The sequence below is a fragment of the Sebastes umbrosus genome, chromosome 6 (genome assembly GCF_015220745.1).
Source record: "Sebastes umbrosus isolate fSebUmb1 chromosome 6, fSebUmb1.pri, whole genome shotgun sequence".
Classification (NCBI taxonomy): Eukaryota; Metazoa; Chordata; class Actinopteri; order Perciformes; family Sebastidae; genus Sebastes; species Sebastes umbrosus.
The window spans coordinates 24,563,317-24,588,009 of NC_051274.1; the positions used below are offsets into that span (position 1 = coordinate 24,563,317).

Genomic DNA, 24,693 nt, shown 5'->3' on the forward strand with positions numbered 1-24,693 from the left:
TCAGTATTGCAAACTGTTTATTCGTAGTAAATGAAAAGTGTGCAATTCAGTGAGTGGGGAGAAAGAGAGGAGAGGGTTTGTCGGGGACGGTCGATGTCTTTGGTCCATACTCTAGTGGAGCGGATGTCAATGAATCGGTGGGAGACAAGAAAAGGCACTTGAGTTTACAGTTGTCTCAGAAAGGTTGTCTAAAGAAGGTCTACTGGAAGAATGAATGAACTAGATGTTTTAACCTCCATTATGCCTAATATGAATATCACATACAAAATGCCCCATGTGAGCACAAAATTATATAGCTACATATATGTATATACAGTAAGGAATCAGAACGTAAAGTAGGGTGGGAAGAAGAGGAAGAAGAAGACGAAGAAACGGTGAAGTGTTGGATTTATCCCCTTTGGAATTCTTTACAGGCCGAGGAAAGAAAACGAAAAAAAAAGGCAGCAACTTGAAAACAGGACGTAATTATCTTTGGCGATAACCTAATATTCCTACAGTTTGGAATGTAAAACGAAAATTAAAAAAAGTGGTTAAAGTGAGGCAGACAAAATCTACTCTCTTTGAGTCTTGATTGAACGAATCCAGCACCTCCAGAGCACACTGGAGATATGCTGGAATAAAAACTGATTTGTTAATAATCAGTCCTGCGGCTTTGATCAATTTAAACTGCAGCCCCCCAAAAACACCAGTCAATAAAAAATCTTTGACATTACGACATTACCACCTAAAGAAATAGTTTGACAATTTAGGAAATTCACTTTTTCGCTTTCTTACTGAGAGTTTAGATAAGAAACTGAAAAATACTTTCTGAAAACACTTTCAATAAAGTATAAATGTCACCTTTTTGTTGCTTGTCCAAGTTATTTTTCTAGCTGTGATGGGCTCATTACTGCCCCCTGAGGCCAGAAGGAGTAAAAAAACATACACTGTTGGTGAAAACCGCAGATGTTTCCCCCCCCCAACGGCCACAAGGGGCAACCTTGAGCCAAATCCAAACTGGAAAACAGACTTCTAAAAGCAACAAAGATGAGATTTATCAGAAGTGTTTTCAAACCGTAAGAAAGGAAATGAACATATTCACCAAAATGTCAAACTATTCCTTTAAATCAAAACATATTTATGTGTCATTACAGCACATATTTACCAAAGACTGCAACGCTCTTCTCTCCACAATATTAACTAAAATATTCACTGAAGTTTTCTTATATATCAAATAAGAAGAAAAATCTCCGTATGATCAGAAAACCCACAAGGAAACAAAAAGGGGGAAGAGAGAGAGAACAAAATATAATTTTCAAAAAGTCTGCTCGAAGGAAGACGACATTATGAAGAAAATGCAGCAATTATGTAACAACCAGTCTTACACTACAGCCTTGCAGCTCCACATACTGTATGTACATAACTACAAGAAGATTAAAGCTGAGGAATCACCAGGGGTCCCTGTCTCTTAAATAAGAGCCCACTGCGAGAAAACGGCTTGAAAACAGGCCATGCCAAAACATCAGCAATGAGGTATTCACCAGCTTTTTGTTCACAAGCTGTGGACACGACGATGAGACTTAACCCCAACAACGAAAAGCCTTCTACTTGGCAGCCATAAAAAAACAAAAAAAACTTATATCTGTGAAATCAATGCAACCTTCCAATGCATTCATCAGTTTGATCAGTTTTAAGTTCACAGATGAGATAAAGTGAGAATATAAAAAAAGGGGAAGCAAAGATCTTATTCTCACACATATTTATAAATGGCGCGCCCGCTCTACGAGTACCGTCTGTTTAGAAAGCCGTCATGATGCAGACATCCATGTCTCTAGAAAGGCAAATGTGAAGTCTCTCTGTGACTAAAAGGCAAGCACGTCATTAATACGCCATCCATGTGCATATATAACAACACAAAGAAGAAGAAACGGTGCGTGTGGAAGAAAATTCATCTGAATATATGTCAAGGATTAAATATAGAACAGCATGTGGACAGTTTCCTTTGTTGTGAGTTTTAACATATTTAACAGTATTCTACAAAAGGTAATGAGCCCTGTCTTTGTTACAAAATAATGGACAGCAAGCCAACAACAGCACACACACGATAACCCCGCTGGCCAGTGGGAGGGCGATACATCGCCGTCTTAGGCAACATTTAAAGGTAAAGCTCGACATCTTGGGAAATGCACATATTCGTTTTCTTGCAGAGAATTAGAGGAGAAGATTGATAGTTGCTGTCGTGTCTGTACGGTAAATATGAAGCTACAGTCAGCAGCCGATTGGCTTAGCAAGGCAACAGCTAGCTTTGCTCTGCCTGGCACATAACCCCCCCCCCCCCCGTAAAACCAAGACTTGTGGTTTTTACACTTCAGTTTTTCTACGAAAAATAAACAAAACAAGATACAACGTGTTAATTAGTGAAATTTGGAGGTGATGGTTGGCAGATAATGTGACATTAAGACAGGAAACAAAGCTGTTTCCAACTGCTTCCAGTCTGCGCTGAGTGAAAGAAGTGAAAGAGTGAAAGAAACCCCGAAAACAATGACCTACATTATCCCGCTTATTACACGGCTACTTACTCAAGAAATCAATAATTTGACACAAAAATGATCCGCCAGAGTCCATTTTTCTGCGTTTTACGGTCTGTTATAAAGAATTAACAGACCGTAGAACGCCGTGATGACCGATCATAATCGAGTATTCAACAAAGCTGCGTAATAAGCTAAGCTAAGCGGCTGCTGGTGATAGCTTCATATTTATCGTACAGACATGAGACCAGTATCCATCTTCTTATCTAACTCCACAAGAAAGGGAACGAGCCATTTCTAAAAATGTCGATCTATTCCTTTAAGAGGGCAACCTCTGTGTTCACAGAGTTCCTCTCAAACACATCTAAGTCCTAGTGTTAACAAGTTCCCTATGGTTTGTAGCAGCCATATGAAAAGCTCTAGATTACAGTCTGATATGTTTTAATTATTTTTTACCTTGTAAAGATTAACGATAGTCTGTAGTGTTGATTGCATGTCTACTCTCCTGATGACAAAAATCTCTGTTAATGCGAGAACTACTTTTGCACTTCCACGGTGAAGGCATTGAAATGGTTCCGGGAGATGAGAACAAACACCAAAAAAAAAAAGATGTGAGGTTCAAATCAGAGAGCCGACAAGCCTCAGCAAAAATAGAAATAGTACTAAGAGTTCAACTTCAATAGTGCAGAAATTGTTGCATGTAATCATGTCAGTCTCTGGCAGAAACTGCAAAAAAATGAATAACAGAGACTGACAATAGCATAGCAATGAGATCTCTCAAAGGGGGGCCTAAAGATAGAAGCTGTTACCTTAACCAGGAAGGGAGAAATGCAAACGGAAGAGCGATTACAGAACAGTGAGCGCTTTTCAAGTTTGAAAGGATGAATGGATTGATGTAGAGACCTGGCACTACAGCTCAACTGACGGAAATATGTAAACTTGTAATCTATTCTTCATTGAGAGGAGTTAGTAGAGGGGAAAGTGTGGAGGGTATGGGGGGAGGCTATGGGTGGTGGGACAGGGTGAGGAGGGGTGAGGGTTAGTAGATGGGTTTGATTGAGCACAGGATTTCCAACGTCAAGGGCAGGGTGTCCGCGGAGGCCTTTGGGGCAGCCCGTTATGAGAGGTTCGGTCTTGGTTGTAGGAGGACGTGGACGAATGGTGGGGACCTCTTGAGCTGTGTGAGTGCTGGGAAGGACCAGAAGAGTCACCGTCACTCTTGTAGCGGTGGTTAGCCCGAGCGGCGTTCCTGTCATGGTAGGAAGCGCCGTTATACCTCTGACCGCCCGAGTGATACCCTTGTCCCTGGAAAGTACGCCTGTTGCCTTGGAAAATCTGAGAATCAAACAATTCAGTGAGCGACTATGAAGTATTTGCAATCGCTGAAGTAAGTCGACGTCTTTATGGCGTTAATGAAAACACTTTTCCCAGCTGACCTGTTTGTTTGGTGGAGGGCGGTATTCACTGGGGTTGCTTTGAGTCTGGGTGGGAGGAGGAGGAGTTTCCAGCAGGCCGGGGCTGGCGATGGAAGAGGACGTGGAGCTACAACGGGACCGATTTGAGTATCCTGTGCGTGGATGGTAAACTGTAAAAGAAATAACAAGGTCAATCACTAACAGTACAACCTGTGACCTGTCTGAAGCACGATTACTAAATAAGCTTGGTAACTGCACCAAAAAAAACAAAAACGGAATAGCTATTTTTTAGCCTGGTCTATATTTGGGATTTGGCCCTGACACACCAAACCGACAGTTAGTCGGGGGCCAGTTTGGGGCCGTTGGTGAGCGTCTGTCAGCTTAGTTTTTGCTGTGTGCAGCGTCGGCTCTAGTCTGCCCGTGTCTGAGGTTTTTGTTTATTTGTTTCACACATATAAAAAAGACAGTAAAATACAATTCACATGAAAGGAATGTAAAATATGCGTGAGGGTGTGGTAGAAACCTATAATGGCTTATATAAAAACCAAAGGACCAAAGGTCATAAAAGAGTTAAAAATATTACCATGACAAAAATCACCAGAACATTTTAGATATTATCGTTAGAAACATTTCACATATAAACATATAAAGTGTCAAGTGTTGTAGTAAAGTTCAAATAACAAAAAAAAAATACAAAGAAGCAGGAAAAATTGCCATATTTATAGTTTCTAGGAGTGATAGCTTTTTTTCCGAATCAAATGTTTTTGTCAGCAGAGCATTTCTAAAGTCCCTTTTTATACACAGACAATGACACAGAGGAATCCATTAAATGGACATTTTCATTCCATAAGATAACTCCACGAAATTTGATAGAAAACTGACCAATCTGCAAAGGAAGATGAAGATTATCAGCCTGTCTGGTTGAGTAATTATGGAATTGAGAGTTGTTAACAAAATAATATCTAAAACAATGAGGTAAATCTGCATCATTATATCTCGCCATAAAGACAAATGCACAGGTTTGAAGAATGTTGATGTCAAATATAGTCAATGACTGCAATTTCTTTTAAAGTGGTGCACGTGGTATAGCAGCATTTGAAAAAGTTGTTAATCTTATAAACTGTTAATACACGGATATTTTCACAGCTACATGGCCATCTGGAAGCTAAGTGGTGAGTGAGAGTGGTGTGAAAATGGTCGGCATTGTATCGTGTATCATCCGCAGTCCTCGGTCTTCTGGTTTCCCCTTTTGAAAGACGAAAACAGACTTACTCAACCTGCTGGTGTGAAGACTTATCTCACGCAGGCGCAGAACGTACGTGGTAGTCGGCCGTTGGTTGTAGTCTTTGCGGTGTGCTCGAGTGCAGCTTTTTGGACAAGACAAAGACGACGTGAGGCGAAGCAACAGTCGAACTTTGTCGCTGCTAATTCTTTGATGTCGGTTTGGTGTTTAGGCTTTCAACTTCAGTGTCTGATAAACGTGGTGAAGTCTTTGGTCATCAATCAAAAACTACAGTCTTAGATTGTACTGTGAAACGTCCGCCAACAGACCATTTAGAGCTTGTGTGCGAGAAGTCTAATAAAAGTCTTGGTTGAAGCGTGAATGAACTAAGACATTGTTTCTAAGGGAATTAAAGGAGTGGAGCACAATGATTGAATTGCTGTCATTAATCGTGTAAACAGAACTATTAAAGGCTGCACTGACGCATTTGAGAAGACTGAATCATTTCAAGAATTAAAATCGAACAAAAGGTTTGTGAAGAAATGAAATGTGTTTTATGTGTCAGTTTTTTTGTATTTTCAGCTTTGTTGTTTTGACATATTATAATTCATTTACCGCGAGTGTACTTCCAGTGTGCTGACAAACTGCTGTAATTGAGGATATGACCTTATAAAATGCTGAAACTGAGCAGCTGAAATGCTTGCTTTTGTGATTTGTAGGGAAAGTGTTTTGTATCAGCTAGGATGAATAAAAATGGGGGAGGAGGACTATTTTCAGAAATCTTCACTTTGAACACAAATAAAAACGAAAGATAAAAAAGATGAAAGCGATACAGTACCTGATCCAAACCCTATGATGCTCGTCTTCAGCGGTTCAAGATCAAACGTAAATCTTACAGCTTTTCCAAGGTCTTCATCATATTTACGCTCACTCACAAAGTGCTGAGGGTAAAAAAAACAAAAACAGATTGTATTCATCACCAGCTAACTGTATTTTAATTTGCTGTTTTAATTATTGTGGTTCACCTTGGAAAAGACAACAACATCGCAACAAATAGCTTTTAATTTGCTTTCAATTGTGGCTCAATAATTTAATGTTGTGTAAAAACATTGTGAGGAAGAGACAGACGAGGCCAAACTGTTTAAGTACCTTTATGTCTGCACGCAGTTCAGTCAACTGCTCCTCGGACATGGACACCGACTGGTCCGTCAGCCGTCTGAGCTCCTCCGCTCTCTTATGCCGGGCGTCCAAAATCAACACTGAAATACAACAAATGTGATCTTTAGCAGATATGAACAAATGGTGAACGCTTTTTTATGAAACCAACAAGAAGACTTTCAACCTTTCTTGTGCATGGTGCAATAAAAATGCTGACAGATTATATTAAATTAAGAAGCAACTCTCTATGTAACTAATCATCATCATGTGTTATGTCTTCTACATGTCTGCCAGTGATAATGATTATTTTTATTAACAATTAATCTGCCAATTATTTTCTCGATTAATTATAAAATGTCAGAAAATAATGAAAAATCGATTTGAGGTGGTGCCTTCAAATGTCTTCTTTTGTCCGACAAATAGTCCAAAACCTGAATGTTTTCAATTTATTGTCACTTAAAAGGAAAATTAGCAAACTGAGAAACTGGAATTAGAGAATATTTGTGGTATTGATTATCAAAATAGCTGCAGATAATTATATCATTATTATAATGTTATCAAAGCTTTCTTTCTTCAGTTTCTGTTTCCTGCAGTCCCAGTAAGTTTCATTTTCCAGCAAGAGCTCAGCTGTGTTTTGATATGACAAGTACAAAGTACAGCTGACTCAGCATCTAAAAGGTAAACAAGGGTCAAAGATAAAAATCCTTTTCAAAATCAAGATACCATGTACACTGCCATTCAAACATTTGTAATCTCCTGCCACCCAAGCGTGACTGGGTCCAGTCAGATGTCTGAGGTCTACTCTATATGTCTGAATGATCTTATATGCTTTTATGTTATAGAAAGGAGATGTTATTTATAGGGCAGTCAAAGTGAATGCGATAATGCAAATTTGTTTTAACGCCAATTTCATTAATACATTAACACAATCGATATTCGGATGTTGTAGTGGGCTCAGTTTTAAAGCTAAAGTGAAGATACTGGTATCATATAAAACTAAAAACCTAATGAATCCATTGGTACCATCCATGTCATACTAGCTTGTCGGGAAGGAGGCTAAATAACGCTCTAAACTTGCACTTAATTTTGGCGAGGAAAAACTGTCATGGTCATCTTCAAAGGGTTCCCTTAACCTCTGACCTCAAGATATGTGAATGAAAATGGGTTCTATGGGTACCCACAAGTCTCCCCTTTACAGACATGCCCACTTTATGATAATCACATGCAGTTTGGGGCAAGTTATAGTCAAGTCAGCACACTGACAGCTGTTGTTGCCTGTTGGGCTGCAGTTTGCCATGTTATGATTAAAGCATATTTTTTATGCTAAATGCAGTACCTGTGAGGGTTTCTGGATAATATATGTCATTGTTTTGTGTTGTTAATTGATTTCCAATAATAAATATACAGTATACATACATTTGCATAAAGCAGCATATTTGTCCACTCCCATGTTGACAAGATCATTAAATACTTGACAAATCTCCCTTTAAGGTGCATTTTGAACTGCAAAAAAATGTGTGATTAATTTGCAATTAATCACAATTAACTAAGGACAATAACATGATTAATCACGATGAAATACTTCAATCAATTAACAGCCCTAATTAAAATGCATTAGTAGAACATACTTTTTTTTACTTTACCAGTTATATATCGAGATTCAGATTTGTTCATCAGTTATACATTTTCCTGCAGGAGAGCGAAAGCTAATAAAGTTCTAACGCACAAGTCTAACACAGGAAGGAGATTAGTAGAAGGCAAATTTTGAGGAAACCCGGCTTTTGTAATGTTGAAGAAATACTAGAGTTTCTTCGTTTTCCTCTCAATTCCCCAATCACCTTGCACAAAGACAGCATTGAGTCTCCCCTGACACCTGACACTATTCACTTTTTCCAGGCCTGGAACACACAACACTCTACTGAGAGGACAGAATAAGAGAGAATGGCCTACTTGTACAAATATGCAGTCCTGCTCTGTCATGTTACATACACACACACACACACACACACACATATACACCGTGGTATGCTCTAGGTATATGAAGACCCCGAGGGCACTGCTGCAGTTTTGGAGAAACTGGGACACACAACAATCTGTTTTACTACCTCTCCGGAAGTGATTCAGGTCAAATCCTCCAGGCACCTTGAGTCAGGTGATCATTACATGTGAAGAATACTAACAGCTCCCGGGTGGTAACTGACAAGCAGGGTTCTGGTTCAGCCTACATACTTGAAAAAAGAAAAATACAGTACTTACTGGCCTCTGCTTTCACTTTGTCCATTTCTCCCAGTAGAGTCACTTCTCTGTCCATTAAACTAGAAAAAAAGAGAGGAGGAGGGGTCATTTTTCTTTACTCACTACAAGATAAGAGGAAATGAAATGAAGAGAAGTGAACGCTGACTTTGCAGTGAGATTATGAAGCAATTACAATAACACTAAACAAAGAGTCAGCAGCACATTCTTGGGATCAGAAATACAGCAGCGTCATTGAATGACAATGCAAAACAGCAAGTGCAATAAAATTCAACAGTCAAGCATTAATACTAGGGCTGTCAAAGTTGACGCGACAACGCAAATTCGATTTAACGCCACAAATTTCTTTAACGCATTGATGCAACTTCCGATTTTTAGGTTGTAGTGGACTCGGTGTTAAGCTAGAGCGAAGATACTGGTATCATATGAAACTAGAAATCCATTGGTACCAGCCATGTCATACTAGCTTGTTGAGAAGGAGGCTAAATAATTATAGGTTTAAAATTAATAATAAGTTAATTGTTGACTCTAAATTGCCCGTAGGTGTGAATGTGAGCGGGAATGGTAGTCTGTCGCTATGTGTCAGCCCTGTGATGGTCTGTCCAGGGTGTACCCCCGCGTTTACAGATAATGGATGGATGGATGGATGGATACTGGTGCTGATACTGGTGTTCTAAGATGGCAAACTGCAGCAAAGCAAAGCTGTTCACTGGGCGCCAAAAAAGTTTTTGGACCCATACAGCTTTTTAAGACTTAAGACATTTTATGGATCAAATTCTGATAATACAAAGGGTCATTTCAAGGTGTTTGAGTCTCAGAAAAGTAGAAAGACAACAGCTCCTCTTTGTAATGCTTGTGTATGAAGGTGGGGGCGGGGGGAGCATTTTTGGGAAAGTGTGTGTAACATGATCCTGCTACCAACTGTGGCCACTATACCAACAATCCCCTCACAGGCCAGCGTTCTGCTTAGGGGCTTGGTAAAAACATGTTACACCAAGTGTTCCCAACCTGGGGGTCGGGACCCCCCCCAGAGGTCACAAAATAAATGGGAGGGGTTTGACCTAGTTCAGGCACACTGAGCTCTTAACAGTCGTGATCTCTCTCTGCCTCCGGTGCAGCTTCATGAAGCCTCTGGACAGCAGAGTGTAAGGGTAACTATACTGTGTGTTTGACAGCTGGCTGGGTGTCGCTGGCATGAATTAGACTACACCCAGGACAAACTTTGAATCATTCATTAAATATCATCTATGACTGATTTACAATTACTCAGACGCACAAAGCTGATACTAATTTTATCCATTTTCCACCAGAAAAAAATCCAATAACGTTACAGTGGAAACCGCTTATAGTGATCATGTCAGGCGGTCCGCGAGGCAAAGTATCAAGGGAGTAAGGGACAACAAAAATTCAACTAAAGTTAATCTGACGTAGTTTTAAAATGTTTTTCCATACGTTGTCATGTATGAGAAGACCCAAAATGAACACTGTAAGCGGACTACTTGATTACCATAAGCAAATTATTTAAACAGCATGTGTAAAGGAATGATTCTGTCCCCTTTTGATCCATATATAAGCGGTTGTTCACTATAACCGTGATCACTATAAGCGGTTTCCACTGTGGTTTGTGTATTTTAGATGGTGGTTGTTTGTAGGTCACAGAGCTGAAGTGTTCCTCCATCCTCACACAATATAGAGGTTTTCTAAAAAGCTAAAACATGGCATACGGAGGTTTTTTGTCCCTTTTCCATGATAAGTGAGTATCTACTTCTGTACTGGCTGCTAAAAACTGAGCACCTTGCAATTTATTAAAAGATAAAACAAAGATTATTTTATCAGCATCCAACGATGTGAGTCTCAGCCATAGAAGTGCTGTCAGAGCCTCATGGGAACTATACAATAGGTGTTGAACGCCAACAGAACAATCTGTCTTTTATCTTTGTTAAAGTGTTCAACTTTTACAAGCCAGTGCGGTAGTGGTGGGGAGCTGAGAGCGGAGCTAAATGGATATCCCATTCAGCTTATCGACAGGAAACGTCAGTATCGTGTTCCAGCTTTTCAGAGAGAATAAAGAAGGATCTCTCTATGAAAAATAGAACTATACTTTTGAGCTTGTATAGTTAATTAAAATATGTTTATTTGAGGAATGTATACTATCAGAGTGCAGACTTCTCTCTTTAAGCTTGTGTTTTTCTGAGTCAGACGCAATAAGTTAAGGTCCTCTGATTTCATGTGTTTTTTATGTACCATCTAAAATCCTCAATGTTAATATTTCTGTGTAAAATGAATATGCCTGGCTGAACTAGGGTGACCAGGTCCCAACAAACCAAATGTGGTGCCTGCTTTCTTCACAGCCATTGGATAAAAGCCAGATTTAAAAAAAAAAAAAAAAGCGTCCATCCTGCAGCGGTTTGACTTTTGAAAATTAGAGCCTGAAAATGTGGGACATCGTCTCAATATGTGGGACGTGGGACAAGGGATAAAAATGCTGTGCAGTCCCTCGTAAAGTGGGACATCTGGTCATCCTAGGCTGAACACCCATGTGCCATCCTCCATTGTTTACCTTTTCTTTTCATTTTTTACACCTCCAGGCCTCTCCTGGTAACTGTGGTAACCCTGGGTTTAACATCACAACGCTATGCATTGTGGGTAATTCCCTCAGGCAAAGTCTGCAGAAATGCAGAGTCACGGAAAGTTCATAAAGGGTTCAAAATGCCTGCGAGACAGCCCTCGAGCACTTGATGATTTGACAGTGGGACAGCCCTAAACCCTCACAGACTTTGCAAGAACGCGCCTCAAATCTGTAAGTCTATGAGTGTGGACATTGGGATTTGGCCCTCATGGTGTGACCCCCCTGCCTGTCGCCTTTCAGTCAAGTAGTGTGAAAACCACCAGATTTTAGAAGATTTGTACTCACCAGCTCTGGAGCTCAGCAAACGTCTGCTTCATCTTCTTGATTGAGGAGTCCATCTCCTCCTTGACTACTATCCTGTAGCGAGTCAGTGAGGCGGTGCATCTCTGCAGGTCCTTCACAGAGCGGTCGATATTGGGAGCTGAGGGGTGAACATTAAACTTGATTTAGAAGAACTAGTGCTACCTGTGCCTTGGTAACAGCTCAGCGTGCATTATCAATCATTGGATTCTAATAAACTACATGCAGGACAAGATCATTTGGGAGGTATAAAGTGTCTAACCCATCTTCTTGACTCCTGACGATCCTTGCTCATCAGTGGTGGGTGGAAATGAGGAAGAGGGTGGATGTGAATTAGAGCCGGGCCTGTGTCGGTTCTTGTTGCCTCTGGGACCCTGGTGATACCTCCCTCCTTGCTGTAAAGGGGGACTTGGAGCGCTACCTTGACTTTCTGCTTCTGCACCTGTGAGAAGACGGATGACTTTACAACAAGTAAATTAAGTAGTTTCCAAACTAACTTTCTCCAAAAACTGCTGAAAATAGAGATGAGCCAAATTAGTCCACAAGTCGGTCAGCAGCAGAGTTTTAGGTCGTTTCTCTTTAGATTCTCCAAGTGCAAGATAAGTCACCAAAAAAACGTTTTGACACTTTGAAAGAAAGGGGGATTTGATACGATAATTCCTACAACTAAATTTGACAATTTTGGCATATATATAGCTATAGATTACAAATATATACAGCCACAAAGTAACAAGAGAAAAGGGCTACGTTCCAAATCGCATACTTTTTCTTTTTACTTTTAGTACGTACTGCAGCTGCCCTTACAAAGTACGTACTGTTGCATGCAGTATGCATACAATTGGGACATACTACTTCGTCATAACATTGGGCCTTGAACTTTGACCCTCTTGCTCATATATCTGCTGCACAGAGGATTGTAGGTCAGAATAGGCAGAAAAGCTTGCTGGCTTGCATACTGCAAAATGTGATCAGATGTAGTAGGACATCCTGGTATTTTTGGCATACTGCATTTGACATACTAAATCTTTTTCTGGCATACTAAATAGTATGGTAGTGTGGGTATTGGAACGCACCGAAGGTATTTGGCCTCACTGAAGGACATTTGATCCTTATTAGAACTGCCTGTTCTGCTGTTTGTGAGCTAGATTCATTCACAAAAATGTTACCCACAAGAAAAAGCAATAGTTTCAACAGATCAGAGCGTCAAGCCAGCAGATCGAAACATAACAGATGTAGTAGTGTCAGCAGTCATATTAGAGGACCCAAACAAAGATTACTACAGCTGTCAACGATGTGTCATCAGAGATGGGGAGAGAACCGATACTTCAATACCAAGTTGATGCCAAAATTCTGAAAACGTGACGATACTCGTTTTTCTGCAGCACCGCAGGTAACGTAGGTACCGCCAGGGCTCGAGACTAACAGTGTCTTGTATCGGAGACGATAAGAAATGTGTTTGCGGATGCAGTAAACTCACTATCAACTGCACATATTTTTTCCCTGTTAATGCCACATTGTGAACAACAAATCTGTGTTGGACGAGAGCTAGTTAACGTTAACGTTTCCCGTTAGCTCTGCGCAGGACTGTGCTGCTTACTGGCTACTAACAGCCAACGTGAAATAACTCTCGTGCTGCCGATTTCAACACGGGAGGTGGAATTGACTTGCATGAAGGCTCTATTCAGTAAAAATTGGTATTGGGTGATAAATTCTATCATTGTGTGTTCAAATGTAGTAGTTGTTTGAGGGGATGTTTTCACAGCAATATAAAATAGATAAAGAGAGGGAATTATGACCTGTTTAACTTCCTGTGTATGCAAACGGTAATAAAGGAGTGTTTGTTGAAGTACATGGGATTTATTTTTTTTTTTTTTTTACTGTGGTATCGAATTGGTATCGAGAATCGTGGAATTTCACTGATATTGGTATCAGATACTAAATTTGTGGTATCCCTAATCAGAGAGGTACCGTACTCAAAGTACAGGAAAATAAAGAAGGAGTAGGTAAAGTTTGACATGCACTTCATATGGTCCACGGCTCAGCCCTTCATCATTTATCAGAGCTGTGATTACCGGTGGTTTCGGATGTAGCGGGTTCAGAGTCCAGCTCGGCTGCATCCAGGGAGGCAGAGTCCAACTGTTCACTCAGAGAATCAAGTGACTCTCCATCTATGACTGATCCGTTGGCATGAAAGCCGTTCACCTCGTCCTTGACCTCCTCGGGCGATGTGGCCTCAGGTGGAGCAGGCTCTGCTGTAGCCTCGGGCACAGGCTTGGGCTTCTTTTTCTTCTTGGGCTGAACATGGAGATATCAATGTCAAACTTCTTTGTGCAAATTATCAATGTTCATGATCTGTATCCAAATCAGAGCAGTGACTCGCAACAATTTCAGTGCACACGGGTAAAGAAAAGATTTAAAGGTGAAATAAAAGTTGGTTCACTAGTTACTATTACTGAAGAACTATTTTTAACATCTGATATTAATTTGTACAATTACTTTTAAATAGGTCTGACATGATTATGCTTACTCAACCATGAGATATTCAAGATGCAGGCTTTCAGGTTCTCACCTTCTTTTTGCCGGTCACATTCCACTCCTTCAGGATCTCAATGGCACTGCCTGAGGCGAAAATAAAAACAATGATCATGGTGAGGGTGAGTCATGACACACTTAAAACAAATTTCAATATCTGCCCTGAGGTGGTGTGTTTAGCTACCGCTAAATGAGGAACAAAGCAGTGTGACGTACGCGGGACAACCGTCTTGTTCTATAATTAGACCTGCAAAACTAAAAGGCATGCAAATGACGCTCAGACTTCTGAATGCAAAGTATGACATGCATGAAAAAAGGACAAGTTGAGCACAGACAATGTAGGCGGCATGCCGGGCCTGACTTGCAGTTAACTAACAATACCTGGGTATTTGGCTCGACGGTTCACTCCCCTTTCAAAGGCACATCGACACGCTACTCTACAAAGTCAGGGCAAGAACTGGTTTCCTACACCATAATAAAGTATCTTTTACCCACTCTGCAAAACACACCTTGGTTAAAATGACAATTCACCCAATCCTGGATTAAGGCGATTTAATCTACAGATTCGCCTTCAAAAATCTCCTCAATAACCTGGACGTCATCTACCATACCGCCATTCGCTTTGTCACTGGTGCCCCTTTCAACACTCATCACTGTAACCTGTATTCTCTAGTCAACTGGCCATCACTCCATACCAGGCGTCAGATCCACTGGTATCAGTTCATTTATAAAACTATCATTCATCCTCCATATCTCCGCTCACTACTTAATATCTCCAACAGTAACCACAGTTTAAGTTGTAGCAAATTCATTAGTATGGTCATTCCTAAAGTCGCCACCTCCTTTGTTTGGCACTCCTTCCAGTTTGCTGCTCCCTACGAGTGGAATGAGGTACAAAAAATGCTAAAACTCCACACCCTCGTTTCCTTACCCTCCTTCAATAAGTCATTACAAGATTATCGTTAATTTCACATTCTTAAGGCCAAACAGTGACGTCTTCATACCTTCTAAGAAAGCTTGAACAGCCTTGTCAACGCTGTTCTCAAAATGCTGCAACACCAGTACGATCTCATTGTTGCTTTTGTTGGGGACAACTGCCCTGACAGCACTGATCTGTAAAAAACAAACAAAAAAAAACCCAGAGCAACAGGGTTTAACATAAAGTAACACTCAAGGTGATTCAACAGAGAAAGCGGTGGAGAAGAGGAGGGTCTTGAGGCGGGATTGGAAGATTGGAAGGTCTTGGGGGAGCGAGGTCCAAACCCTGGAAGCTGCGAAGGTTGGACTTGGGGGTTCATAGAAGGCCGGCTGTTGTGGATTTGAGGGCCCGAGATGGTTGGTGTGTGGCGCGGCTAGCTGGTGAAGGGCTTTGTAGGTGAGGACCAGGATTTTGAAGTTGATCCGATGGGAGACGGGTGTGGTTTAGGTGTATGTGTGAGACAACACAGAGAGGCGACTATTCGTTCTAAACAACAATGGCGGCTCCTGAAGAGGTTAGCGTAGCTGCAATAGCATCAGTTATAGCAGAACTGGAGAGTAGTTTGCAATTGAAAGAAGAGCAAAGAACGGCACTAAAGGCTTTTTTCTCGATGGAAAAGATGTTTTCGCTCTTCTCCTGACTGACCGGCAAAAGTTGGTTCATCCAATCACCTGCCAAGTATCTTTTGAAAGTGCCTGCCCTTTTTCCAAACAGTTTCCAATGACGACCTCTCAGATGGTTCTGTGTAACAAACCATCTGGCGGGTCAGGTTAGTTTTTTGAGCTCCCCGACAAAAGCCCCAGATCAGAGGCAAATCAGCGATGGCTCAGCTCTCGCAAATCAGCTTTACTACGAACTGCTCAAAGACGCAAGCCAAGAGGCTTGGCGGTGCATGGTCTGGCTGGTCGGGGGGTAGTACTTTCTGAAAATACTGGAACTTTTGCGGTGGAGTTTGAAGGGATGACCGTCGCTGATCGGTTAAACACACAAAGCGCCGCTGCTTCAACTTGTGTACCGCTTCATTCATAAAACAAGGAAGTACTCTAGTATTGATTTAGGATCATTTTAGGACAAGGGGAGAGCATTTCTCTTTGTTTGATAACACTAAAAGTAAAGTTCGGCTCTGCGGTTGGCTTTCACACTAATTTTAAAAAAGACAGAGAGATCGTGCGAGCTGCATTTCATTCATTACATCCAACGTGCATCAGTAAATATATGCAGCAGTAAATATCGTCGCAGTGAGATGAAACCTAATGTTTTATACCAGAGTGTTTTTTTTTTTTTAGATGAAACAGGCAGACACACTGAACTGCAGGCTGCATGCTCGTCCCATGTCATGTTGCTTTTTCATACGTCAGCGGACTAATTCGTCTAATCTTCGCACGTCTTTAAACCGCGATGGAAACGCAGACAACAGTGGGCTGAAGGAACCTTATAGTTCTTTGAAAAGTAGTTCCTCGTACGAAAAGTCACAGCTCATGTGTCGCAACACGGACCAAAGTTGTTGTTGTTGGACCGAGTGGAAACTAGATAAATAGTAAAGACGTGGAAACAGGTCAATTTGTGAACATGTGTGCCAACGACAACATCAACAAGCATGACTACGAGCATGGTATTACGCCATTTCACGTATCACTTCTAACTAGTTTTTTCTTGATAAAACGTTCAGAGACCTGACATACTCATCTGGTGACATGTCTTAATAGTGTGTGACCTCCTCTTGGCGGTCAGTCATGTAGTGTGATAACCACAGCTGCTTAAAGACTCCTGATTACAAGAAACAGGTTGTGTAGTGTGAACAGTACAACGATCGGACGACTTTGAAAGGCGTGTGTGTTAAACTTGGCTTTAAGTAGTTCCATTATAGATTAACAGATTTAAAGGGGACAAGGCTCATCATGAGATTACATAATGTTATACCTCAAGTGAAGTCAATTTTTCAAGGGATTTCAGGTGTTTGAACATCAAAATAACGGTTACAGACACTGATAAATGAACTCCCTTTAAGACAAGGCTGCCTCTAAAACATTGCCTTTTTTCCTTTAGCAATTCTATGACTGTTGCTCGTGATCTCACAACTTGCCCTCTCTTGTTTACTGTTGCCAACACCGCCGTGCAGAGCCCACAACTACTGACACTGAAGTGTTTGATTCCAGGAGCAGATTAGAAGACATTGATATTACAAAAAAATTGTGATTTTATGTTTCAAAATTAACCTTTTACTAAAAAACTACCAGCTCCCTGTACCAGTCATGAACAGTGTGTGTATACGTCTTACCTTCTCCTTCATCCTCTCAGCTGTTCCTCCCTGGGACATGGCCATTTTTGAGCGAGTGTCAAACACCACCCCCGACGTATCTGAAAAGATATAACAAATAAACACACTCCATTGTCTGCTCAGGCCTTGAATCGCATTTGCACACCACTGTAGAGCATCATTTGCAAAACAAAACAACCACCAGACAGCTTCACAAAGATTCCCTGGAAAGAGTCGTCTGCTACGTTCTTTAATCACGTTACAATGGCAGATTTGTGCTTGTGAAGCTTTTTGTCTTCATCTAAAGTAAAAAGATGAAACTTGAACAGCCATTTTATATCTACATGAACAAATCAAAGAAAACTTTCGCCTCATTTTCAACTCATCACTTAAGTTGACTTATCGAATAAGTTGAAAATAGATTTAATTTATTTACTGTAGGCTTCATTTGTATTAAAAACATCACACAATGAGAAGAATGTGCATTGTACTGTGGACGTGGAAAGACGTTTTAATTCGGTATTTAAGCACAGCCACTTCAGTTACCAGCAAAAGCAGGAAGCACTAGTGAAAATAAAAAGAAACTCGTCACATCTGTGCCTTAACAGTCTTCAATCTGCATCTCATTTAAATAACTATCAGTTTTAACGCTAGAGTGAAGATACTGGCATCATGTGAAACTAGGAAATCAACTGGTACCCACCATGTCACACTAGCTTGTTGGGAGGAAAAACTGTCATGGCCATTTTCAAAGAGGTCCCTTGACCTCTCACATCAAGACATGTGAATGAAAATGGGTTCTATGGGTACCCACGAGTCTCCCCTTTACAGACATGCCCACTTTATGATAATCACAAGCAGTTTGGGGCCAGTCATAGACCAGTCAGCACACAAAATTTAACTAATTGCAATTATTTTGACTGATATTGCAATTGCGATATGATTTGCGATATTAGAGGGAATGATAATTTTTACATCATTATTCTCATTTACAAGGAAAATACATATTAAAATGATTATGGTGTGATTTTTGCGAGGATCTGTACCAAACAAAGTCCTTAAGTCTGTAGAATATGATGATACATGATGTTGATAAGAGTATTACATACTTGGCAAATCTCCCTTTAAGGTACATTTTGAACAGATAAAAAATGTGCGATTAAATATTTTAATCGATTGACTGACCTAATATACAGTATATACTTTTGACAGTATATACTTTTTTTTTCCAACAAAGGTCTGAGGTCATTTCTTTTTAAAATTGATAAACAAAAGCCTACAGCTGATTATGAAAAGTCAGGGTAAAGTCCAAAGATAATCTATGGTCATTTAAAGACAAGACAGGGGGAAAATGCTGGCAGAGCATTCTTGAAAAAAAAAAAAAAAAAAGCCTCGTAAAAGGTGCTTTTCCTTGTGCATGAAAGTAGGTTAATCTCATTTTAAATCTCTGCAGCATTTCCCTTAATAATAGCTATTCATATTCACTTTAAAAATCTGTTAGACTACACTCGTAATTTAAGGACTTAATAAAGTATGCACACGTTTGTTATTTTATCTTAAACTACCTGTAACTTAAACCTTCTTCGACTAAATGCTGCAGCCATTAAAACACAAATTACATATTTCGTGTGTGTGATTGTACACTAAATAATATACAATGAAATGTAGTTTTTTATTTTGTTAATGTCTTCTTAAAAGTTGATACATACCCTTCTGGTTTTTCTTTGCCATGTTGTTACACAGAAGTATCCAGGAAACGCTTGGTTGTGTACTTCCTCAAGACTGTAATAACACTTCAAATATGTTAAAGATGGTGTTCAAAGGGCTCCGAGAGTGATCGCTTTCAATTTGACTTTTTCCCCGTTAGAGAAGATGCCAGCAAGGCTCACAACTGGCAGGAGGGTTGGAAGAATGAGGTTCAGATCAGGCCTCCACCATCTAGGCAAAGATTTGGGGTTTCCTCTCGTTTCTCCACCAAGTTGATCCAAATCTGTCGGGAGGGGGAAAGGGAGAGCAAAAATGAAAATGGTTTTGGACTAGAGTGTAGAAAAGAAACAAGTCAAAGTAACGGTCATAATGCTGCATGAAGCAGAAATGCACCAATCTCCACCTGTATCATCTGAAAATATGAATACAGATGAAATCCATTTCCTCTTGCTATGAAATATGAATGAAAAACAGATTTCAATAAGTTATTGTCTGTCTGGCAGAGCATTCTTGAAAAAATCTGCAGTTAATATTGTCTTTGGAAGCAACACTGCGTTTGGTTTCGGGGGGGAGGTGGGGGGGGGTGGAAGTTAGCAGAGAGACATCTTTTAAGGGTAGTTCCTTTTTCTCAGATCTCTGCAAGAGTGGTGGGTGATTGTTTTATATTCACAGTCTGGGCCCTGATGAGAACTGTAAATCCAAGAAGAAGAAGAAGAAGAAGAAGAAGAAGAAGAAGAAGTTGTTTTTTAATAGGCATGATCAAGAGCTACCTCAAATATTTTGGATTTTCCTACAGCCAAACTCATAACCGATGGCACAAATGTTTTTTTGCCTGTGTGCCTTTGGACACGTTTAGGCCTCGCAATGTGCTTTTAATTTTCACGACTCAATTTGGTTACTGTAACTGAAACTGCAACTGAAACCGAGAAAGATGACTAGCAGTCGAGACAGAAAGGAGTCGTTTATTTTAGGCAAATGTTTCGCCCCAAAATATACCAGAGAAATATGAATTCTCTGTTCTCAAATTAGGATTAAGTCTGCAGTTTATTGTACACGCAGAGATGTACTTAGATTAAAAGGACACATCACAATAAACAACACATTTTGCCATTTCTGCCCTTAACATAGCTGGAAAAGTAACATCAGGAAGTCTCTAAAACTTGGTTTGTCTTGGAAATGATGCCATCATCCTGCTGAATAATCAATACTGTGTTACCTCAAATTCTCTTGCTTTGAGGCTGCTTTAATTTAGGGCTGTCAAAATTAACGCGATAATTACACGTTAACGCAAATTTGTTTTAATACCAGGGAACATACTGGCATCCTGTGAAACTAGAACACATAAGGAATCCATTGGTACCAACTATGTCATACTAGTTTGTCAGGAAGGAGGCTAACTAAAGCTCCAAACAAAATTTTTTGCAAGGAAAAACTATCATGGCCATTTTCAAATGGATCCCTTGACCTCTGACCTCAAGATATGTGAATGAAAATGGGTTCTATGGGTACCCACGAGTCTCCCCTTTACAAACATGCCCACGTTATGATAATCACATGCAGTTTGGGGCAAGCCATAGTCAAGTCAGCACACTGACAGCTGTTGTTGCCTGTTGGGCTGCAGTTTGCCATGTAATGATTTGAGCATATTTTTTATGCTAAATGCAGTACCTGTGAGGGTTAATTAATTTGCAATTAAACGTGATTATCTATGGACAATCATGCAATTAATCACGATTAAATATTTTAATCGACAGCCTTAATCAAAAGACATCACAATAAACAAAATATTTTTGCCATTTCTGCACTTAACATAGCTGGAAAAGTAACATCTGAAAGTCTCTAAAACTTGGTTTGTCTTGGAAATGATGATGCAATCACCCTGCTGAATAATCAATACTTAACTCTCTTGCTTGAGTCTGCTTTAATTATGTCCTCTCTAGTCTTAAAAACGCTTCAGCCAGACCTCCAGCAGTCTGGACTCATTTTATTATGGGCCAGCTGTTTCCCCACTTTAAGATTTCCCTTTCTGGTTCCTAGAAAGTGAAACTTACAGGCTGTACAAACCCACGCCCTCTTGATTAGGACTTGGCGTGCCACAAAGTCCTGGTTCCACCACACCTCTGCAGACGTCAAACTATACATGAGCTCAATCAACAAGCGACACTGTGACTGCAGCAGCCACTGACGCATAACACTAGGATTCATTATGTTTATCAAGCGGGATGGTGCTTGAGTCTTCAAGACGGAGCCAGGTGCACTTTGGGATGCAAGAAGAAGAAGTGCAAACTCAGCACTCAAATTAAACTGGTGACTGAGAAGTTTGAATTGAAGAAGTTGGCACATTTAAAAGGATATTGGTTATGCAATATCTTATAAATATTGGATATGTATTATTCATAATACATATCCAATATTTATAAGGGCTGTCAAAGTTAACGTAGTAATAATAATAATAACCATGTCATACTAGCTTGTCGAGAAGGAGGCTAAATAACGCTCCAAACTGAAAAACTGTCATGGCCATTTTCAAAGGGGTCCCTTGACCTCTGACCTCTAGATATGTGAATGTAAATGGGTTCTATGGGTACCCACGAGTCTCCCCTTTACAGACATGCCCACTTTACGATAATCACATGCAGTTTGGGGCAAGTCATAGTCAAGTCAGCACACTGACAGCTGTTGTTGCCTGTTGGGCTTGAGTTTGCCATGTTATGATTTGAGCATATTTTGTTATGCTAAATGCAGTACCTGTGAGGGTTTCTGCACAATATTTGTCATTATTTTGTGTTGGTAATTTATTTCCAATAATAATTATAAACATACAATTGCATAAAGCAAGCATATTTACCCACTCCCATGTTCATAAGAGTATTAAACACTTGACAAATCTCCCCTTTAAGATACAAATGTGTAATTAATCACGATTATATATATATATATATATATATATATATATATATATATATATATATATGGAAACCTAGAGGGGCTTCTGTCAGTTTTCATGGAGGTCCAATTTGAGTTATCTATATATCTATATATATATAAATATCTATATATTATACTTATCACTATTATGTAATGATATTATTTCTTTATATTAATCTTGTCTGTAGGTGGAGGCTTCAGATAAGCCCAGTGGGGTTTTTGCCTCTTCCTGCACCGTATATTATTCATTTATTTTTTTTGTTATGTTGTATAGTCTTAAATTGTGCAAAAAAAAATAAACAGTTTAATAAGAAATATTTTCTTCACTACAGCCAAATAATGTATGTCCCTGACAAACAGGGAGAAAGCAGGAGTCTTTGCAGTTAAACATGGAGCACAGAGAGTGATCCCTGTCATCTGCTTGCCGCAGTTTAGCTAACATCTTAAATAATATATTCTGCTTGTTGCAGAAGTCATATCAGCTTCAGAATACCTGTAAAAACACATCCATATATTCAGTGTTTTCCTCCAATCACAGCAGAGAAAATAAACACCGTAGCTTAACGACTAACCATCAAATAGCACAACTTCGTGTTAACGTTAGTGGCGGTTAAATGACCGTTAAATGACCGTTAAATGACGGTTAAATGACGGTTAGTAGCTCATCTAACCGTCACATATTTAACATCACATATATATATATTTGGTTTGCTGTAGTCCGGAGGTTACGTTAACGTTAGCTAGCTAACATTGTGTGATTAGCTGTACACGGCTCTGCGGATCAATTCCCCGTTAACGTTAAATCCCCAAAAACAACACTGACAATAACTGAATGAAGTATATAAACTATATGAACGCCTTCCTTAATGAACGGACCGTTGACTGCAGCCGTTAGCACGCAGCTACCTAGCAACGGGTTTTATTCTTCACTGCTAGCTGCATCCTTTAGCTAAACTCAACTCTGACGTTAAAACAGCGAAGCTACTATTTAAGCGTTAGTTAGTTGTCAAATCTGCGAGCAGCCCAACGTGTTTGTAGATAATGATAATAATTGTTGAATACGTACTTGGTGTTGGCAAGAGAACTGAGCAGTAGATTGTGTAGACGGGATCCCGCAGCCAGCCAGCCTCTGTGTGATGACCAGCAGTCTGCTGTAGTCTGCTGCCGTGGTGAGATTCTCCTCCACTAGACTCCTCCAGGGGTTGCCAGGTTGGATGCAGAGAACCTCCCTTTTAAAAACGTGAAGGTTTGCAGGTTCTGCCACGAGGCTTGAGACCAACCAAGTGGTGGAAGAAGTACTCAGATTTTTTACTTAAAGGTACCATATTATAAAAAATTTAGATTTTTTTTTTTTTTATTATAAAGCTGGCTTAAGTCCTATATAAATACTTTGAAAGTATTGAAACACTCAAGGGAAACTCCACAGGGAAATACACACAACCCGTATTCAGAAACTCTGCATTTGAAACAAGCTGTCAGGATTTTTGTTCATTCGTGATGTCACAAATATACAATATTTAGACCTTTTACACAATTTTAAACATTCTAAATGTGTCCCAGTTTATTTCCTGGTTGCAGTCAAGGCCTATAGAAAGAGGCTGGGTCACGGGTCTTGGAGTTTGGGGTATAACGCATGCGCAGTGTAACTGAAGCTGCGATCGTGTGTTGCGATTTGCTCAATTTCGGCGAGTGCAGGCCAGATTTTACTGCTCATGTGTTATACCCCAAAAGATATGACGCGTTGATGACGCGTGACCCAGCCTCCTTTCCATAGGCCTTGGTTGCTGTGTATGTGAATGTCGTCAGCTGACACGAAGTACATATGGACCCAAGCTATTGCCTAGCAACGCAATTCTGTTGTAATTCCCTCAAAATGCTCTAAAATGGAACATTTCAGACAGAGGGTAAATGAAGGCATATTCAGACCGACAGTACGAGGAAAATAAAGTGTTTTTTTATGAACATTACAGATATGTAAACATGTTCTAGTAGAAACACAAAATACAATTATGAACCTGAAAAATTAGCATAATATGGGACCTTTAAGTCAAGTAAAAGTAGCAATACCACAGCCTAGAAATACTTACAATTAAAAGTACTGCATTCCAAATGTTAAAGTACAAAAGTATTAGCATTGAAATATACTTTTAACAAAAGTAAGGTAACTCATTACTAAGAATTATGTATATTATATTATTCATTTTTTTATATTCTTTATTTTTTCGAGATTGTTTTCATTTTTGCAATTTAAAGTTCATACTTACAAAAGTTTATAAACAAACTTTTAAGTAATGAGTAATTGAGTAATAATATTGAATCGCGATAAATCACATGATTGTCCATAGTTAATTGCATTTAATCGCAGTAATCACACATTTTTCTATTTGTTCAAAATGTACCTTAAAGGGAGTTGTGTCTTTTATCAACATTGGAGTGGGCAAATATGCTTGCTTTGTACAATTGTATGTATATATTTATTATTGGAAATCAATTAACAACACAAAAAAATGACATATATTGTCCAGAAACCCTCACAGGTACTGCATTTAGCATAAAATAATATGCTCAAATCATAACATGGCAAACTCAAGCCCAACATGCAACAATAGCTGTAAACACTGTAAACTACATGTGATTATCATAAAGTGGGCATGTCTGTAAAGGGGAGACTCGTGGGTACCCATAGAACCCATTTTCATTCACATATCTTGAGGTCAGAGGTCAAAGAACCCCTTTGAAAATGGCCATGACAGTTTTTCCTCGCCAAAATTTAAGGTAAGTTTGGAGCATTATTTAACCTCCTTCC

At 39.7% G+C, this 24,693-nt stretch overlaps 1 protein-coding gene across 1 annotated transcript; it reads right to left on the reverse strand.

Moving 5' to 3' along the window:
- On the reverse strand, positions 1 to 23,107 carry spats2 (spermatogenesis associated serine rich 2). Its single transcript, XM_037771687.1, has 13 exons — positions 22,954 to 23,107; positions 18,962 to 19,242; positions 17,274 to 17,353; positions 15,021 to 15,129; positions 14,054 to 14,103; positions 13,557 to 13,779; positions 11,747 to 11,926; positions 11,470 to 11,605; positions 8,559 to 8,617; positions 6,294 to 6,403; positions 5,983 to 6,085; positions 3,944 to 4,092; positions 1 to 3,842 (listed from the first exon to the last, which is right to left on the reverse strand). The coding sequence occupies exons 2-13, from the start codon at positions 18,981 to 18,983 to the stop codon at positions 3,585 to 3,587; spliced, it is 1,479 nt and encodes a 492-aa protein (XP_037627615.1). The 5' UTR covers positions 18,984 to 19,242; positions 22,954 to 23,107; the 3' UTR covers positions 1 to 3,584.
- Positions 23,108 to 24,693: the final 1,586 nt, after the last annotated feature.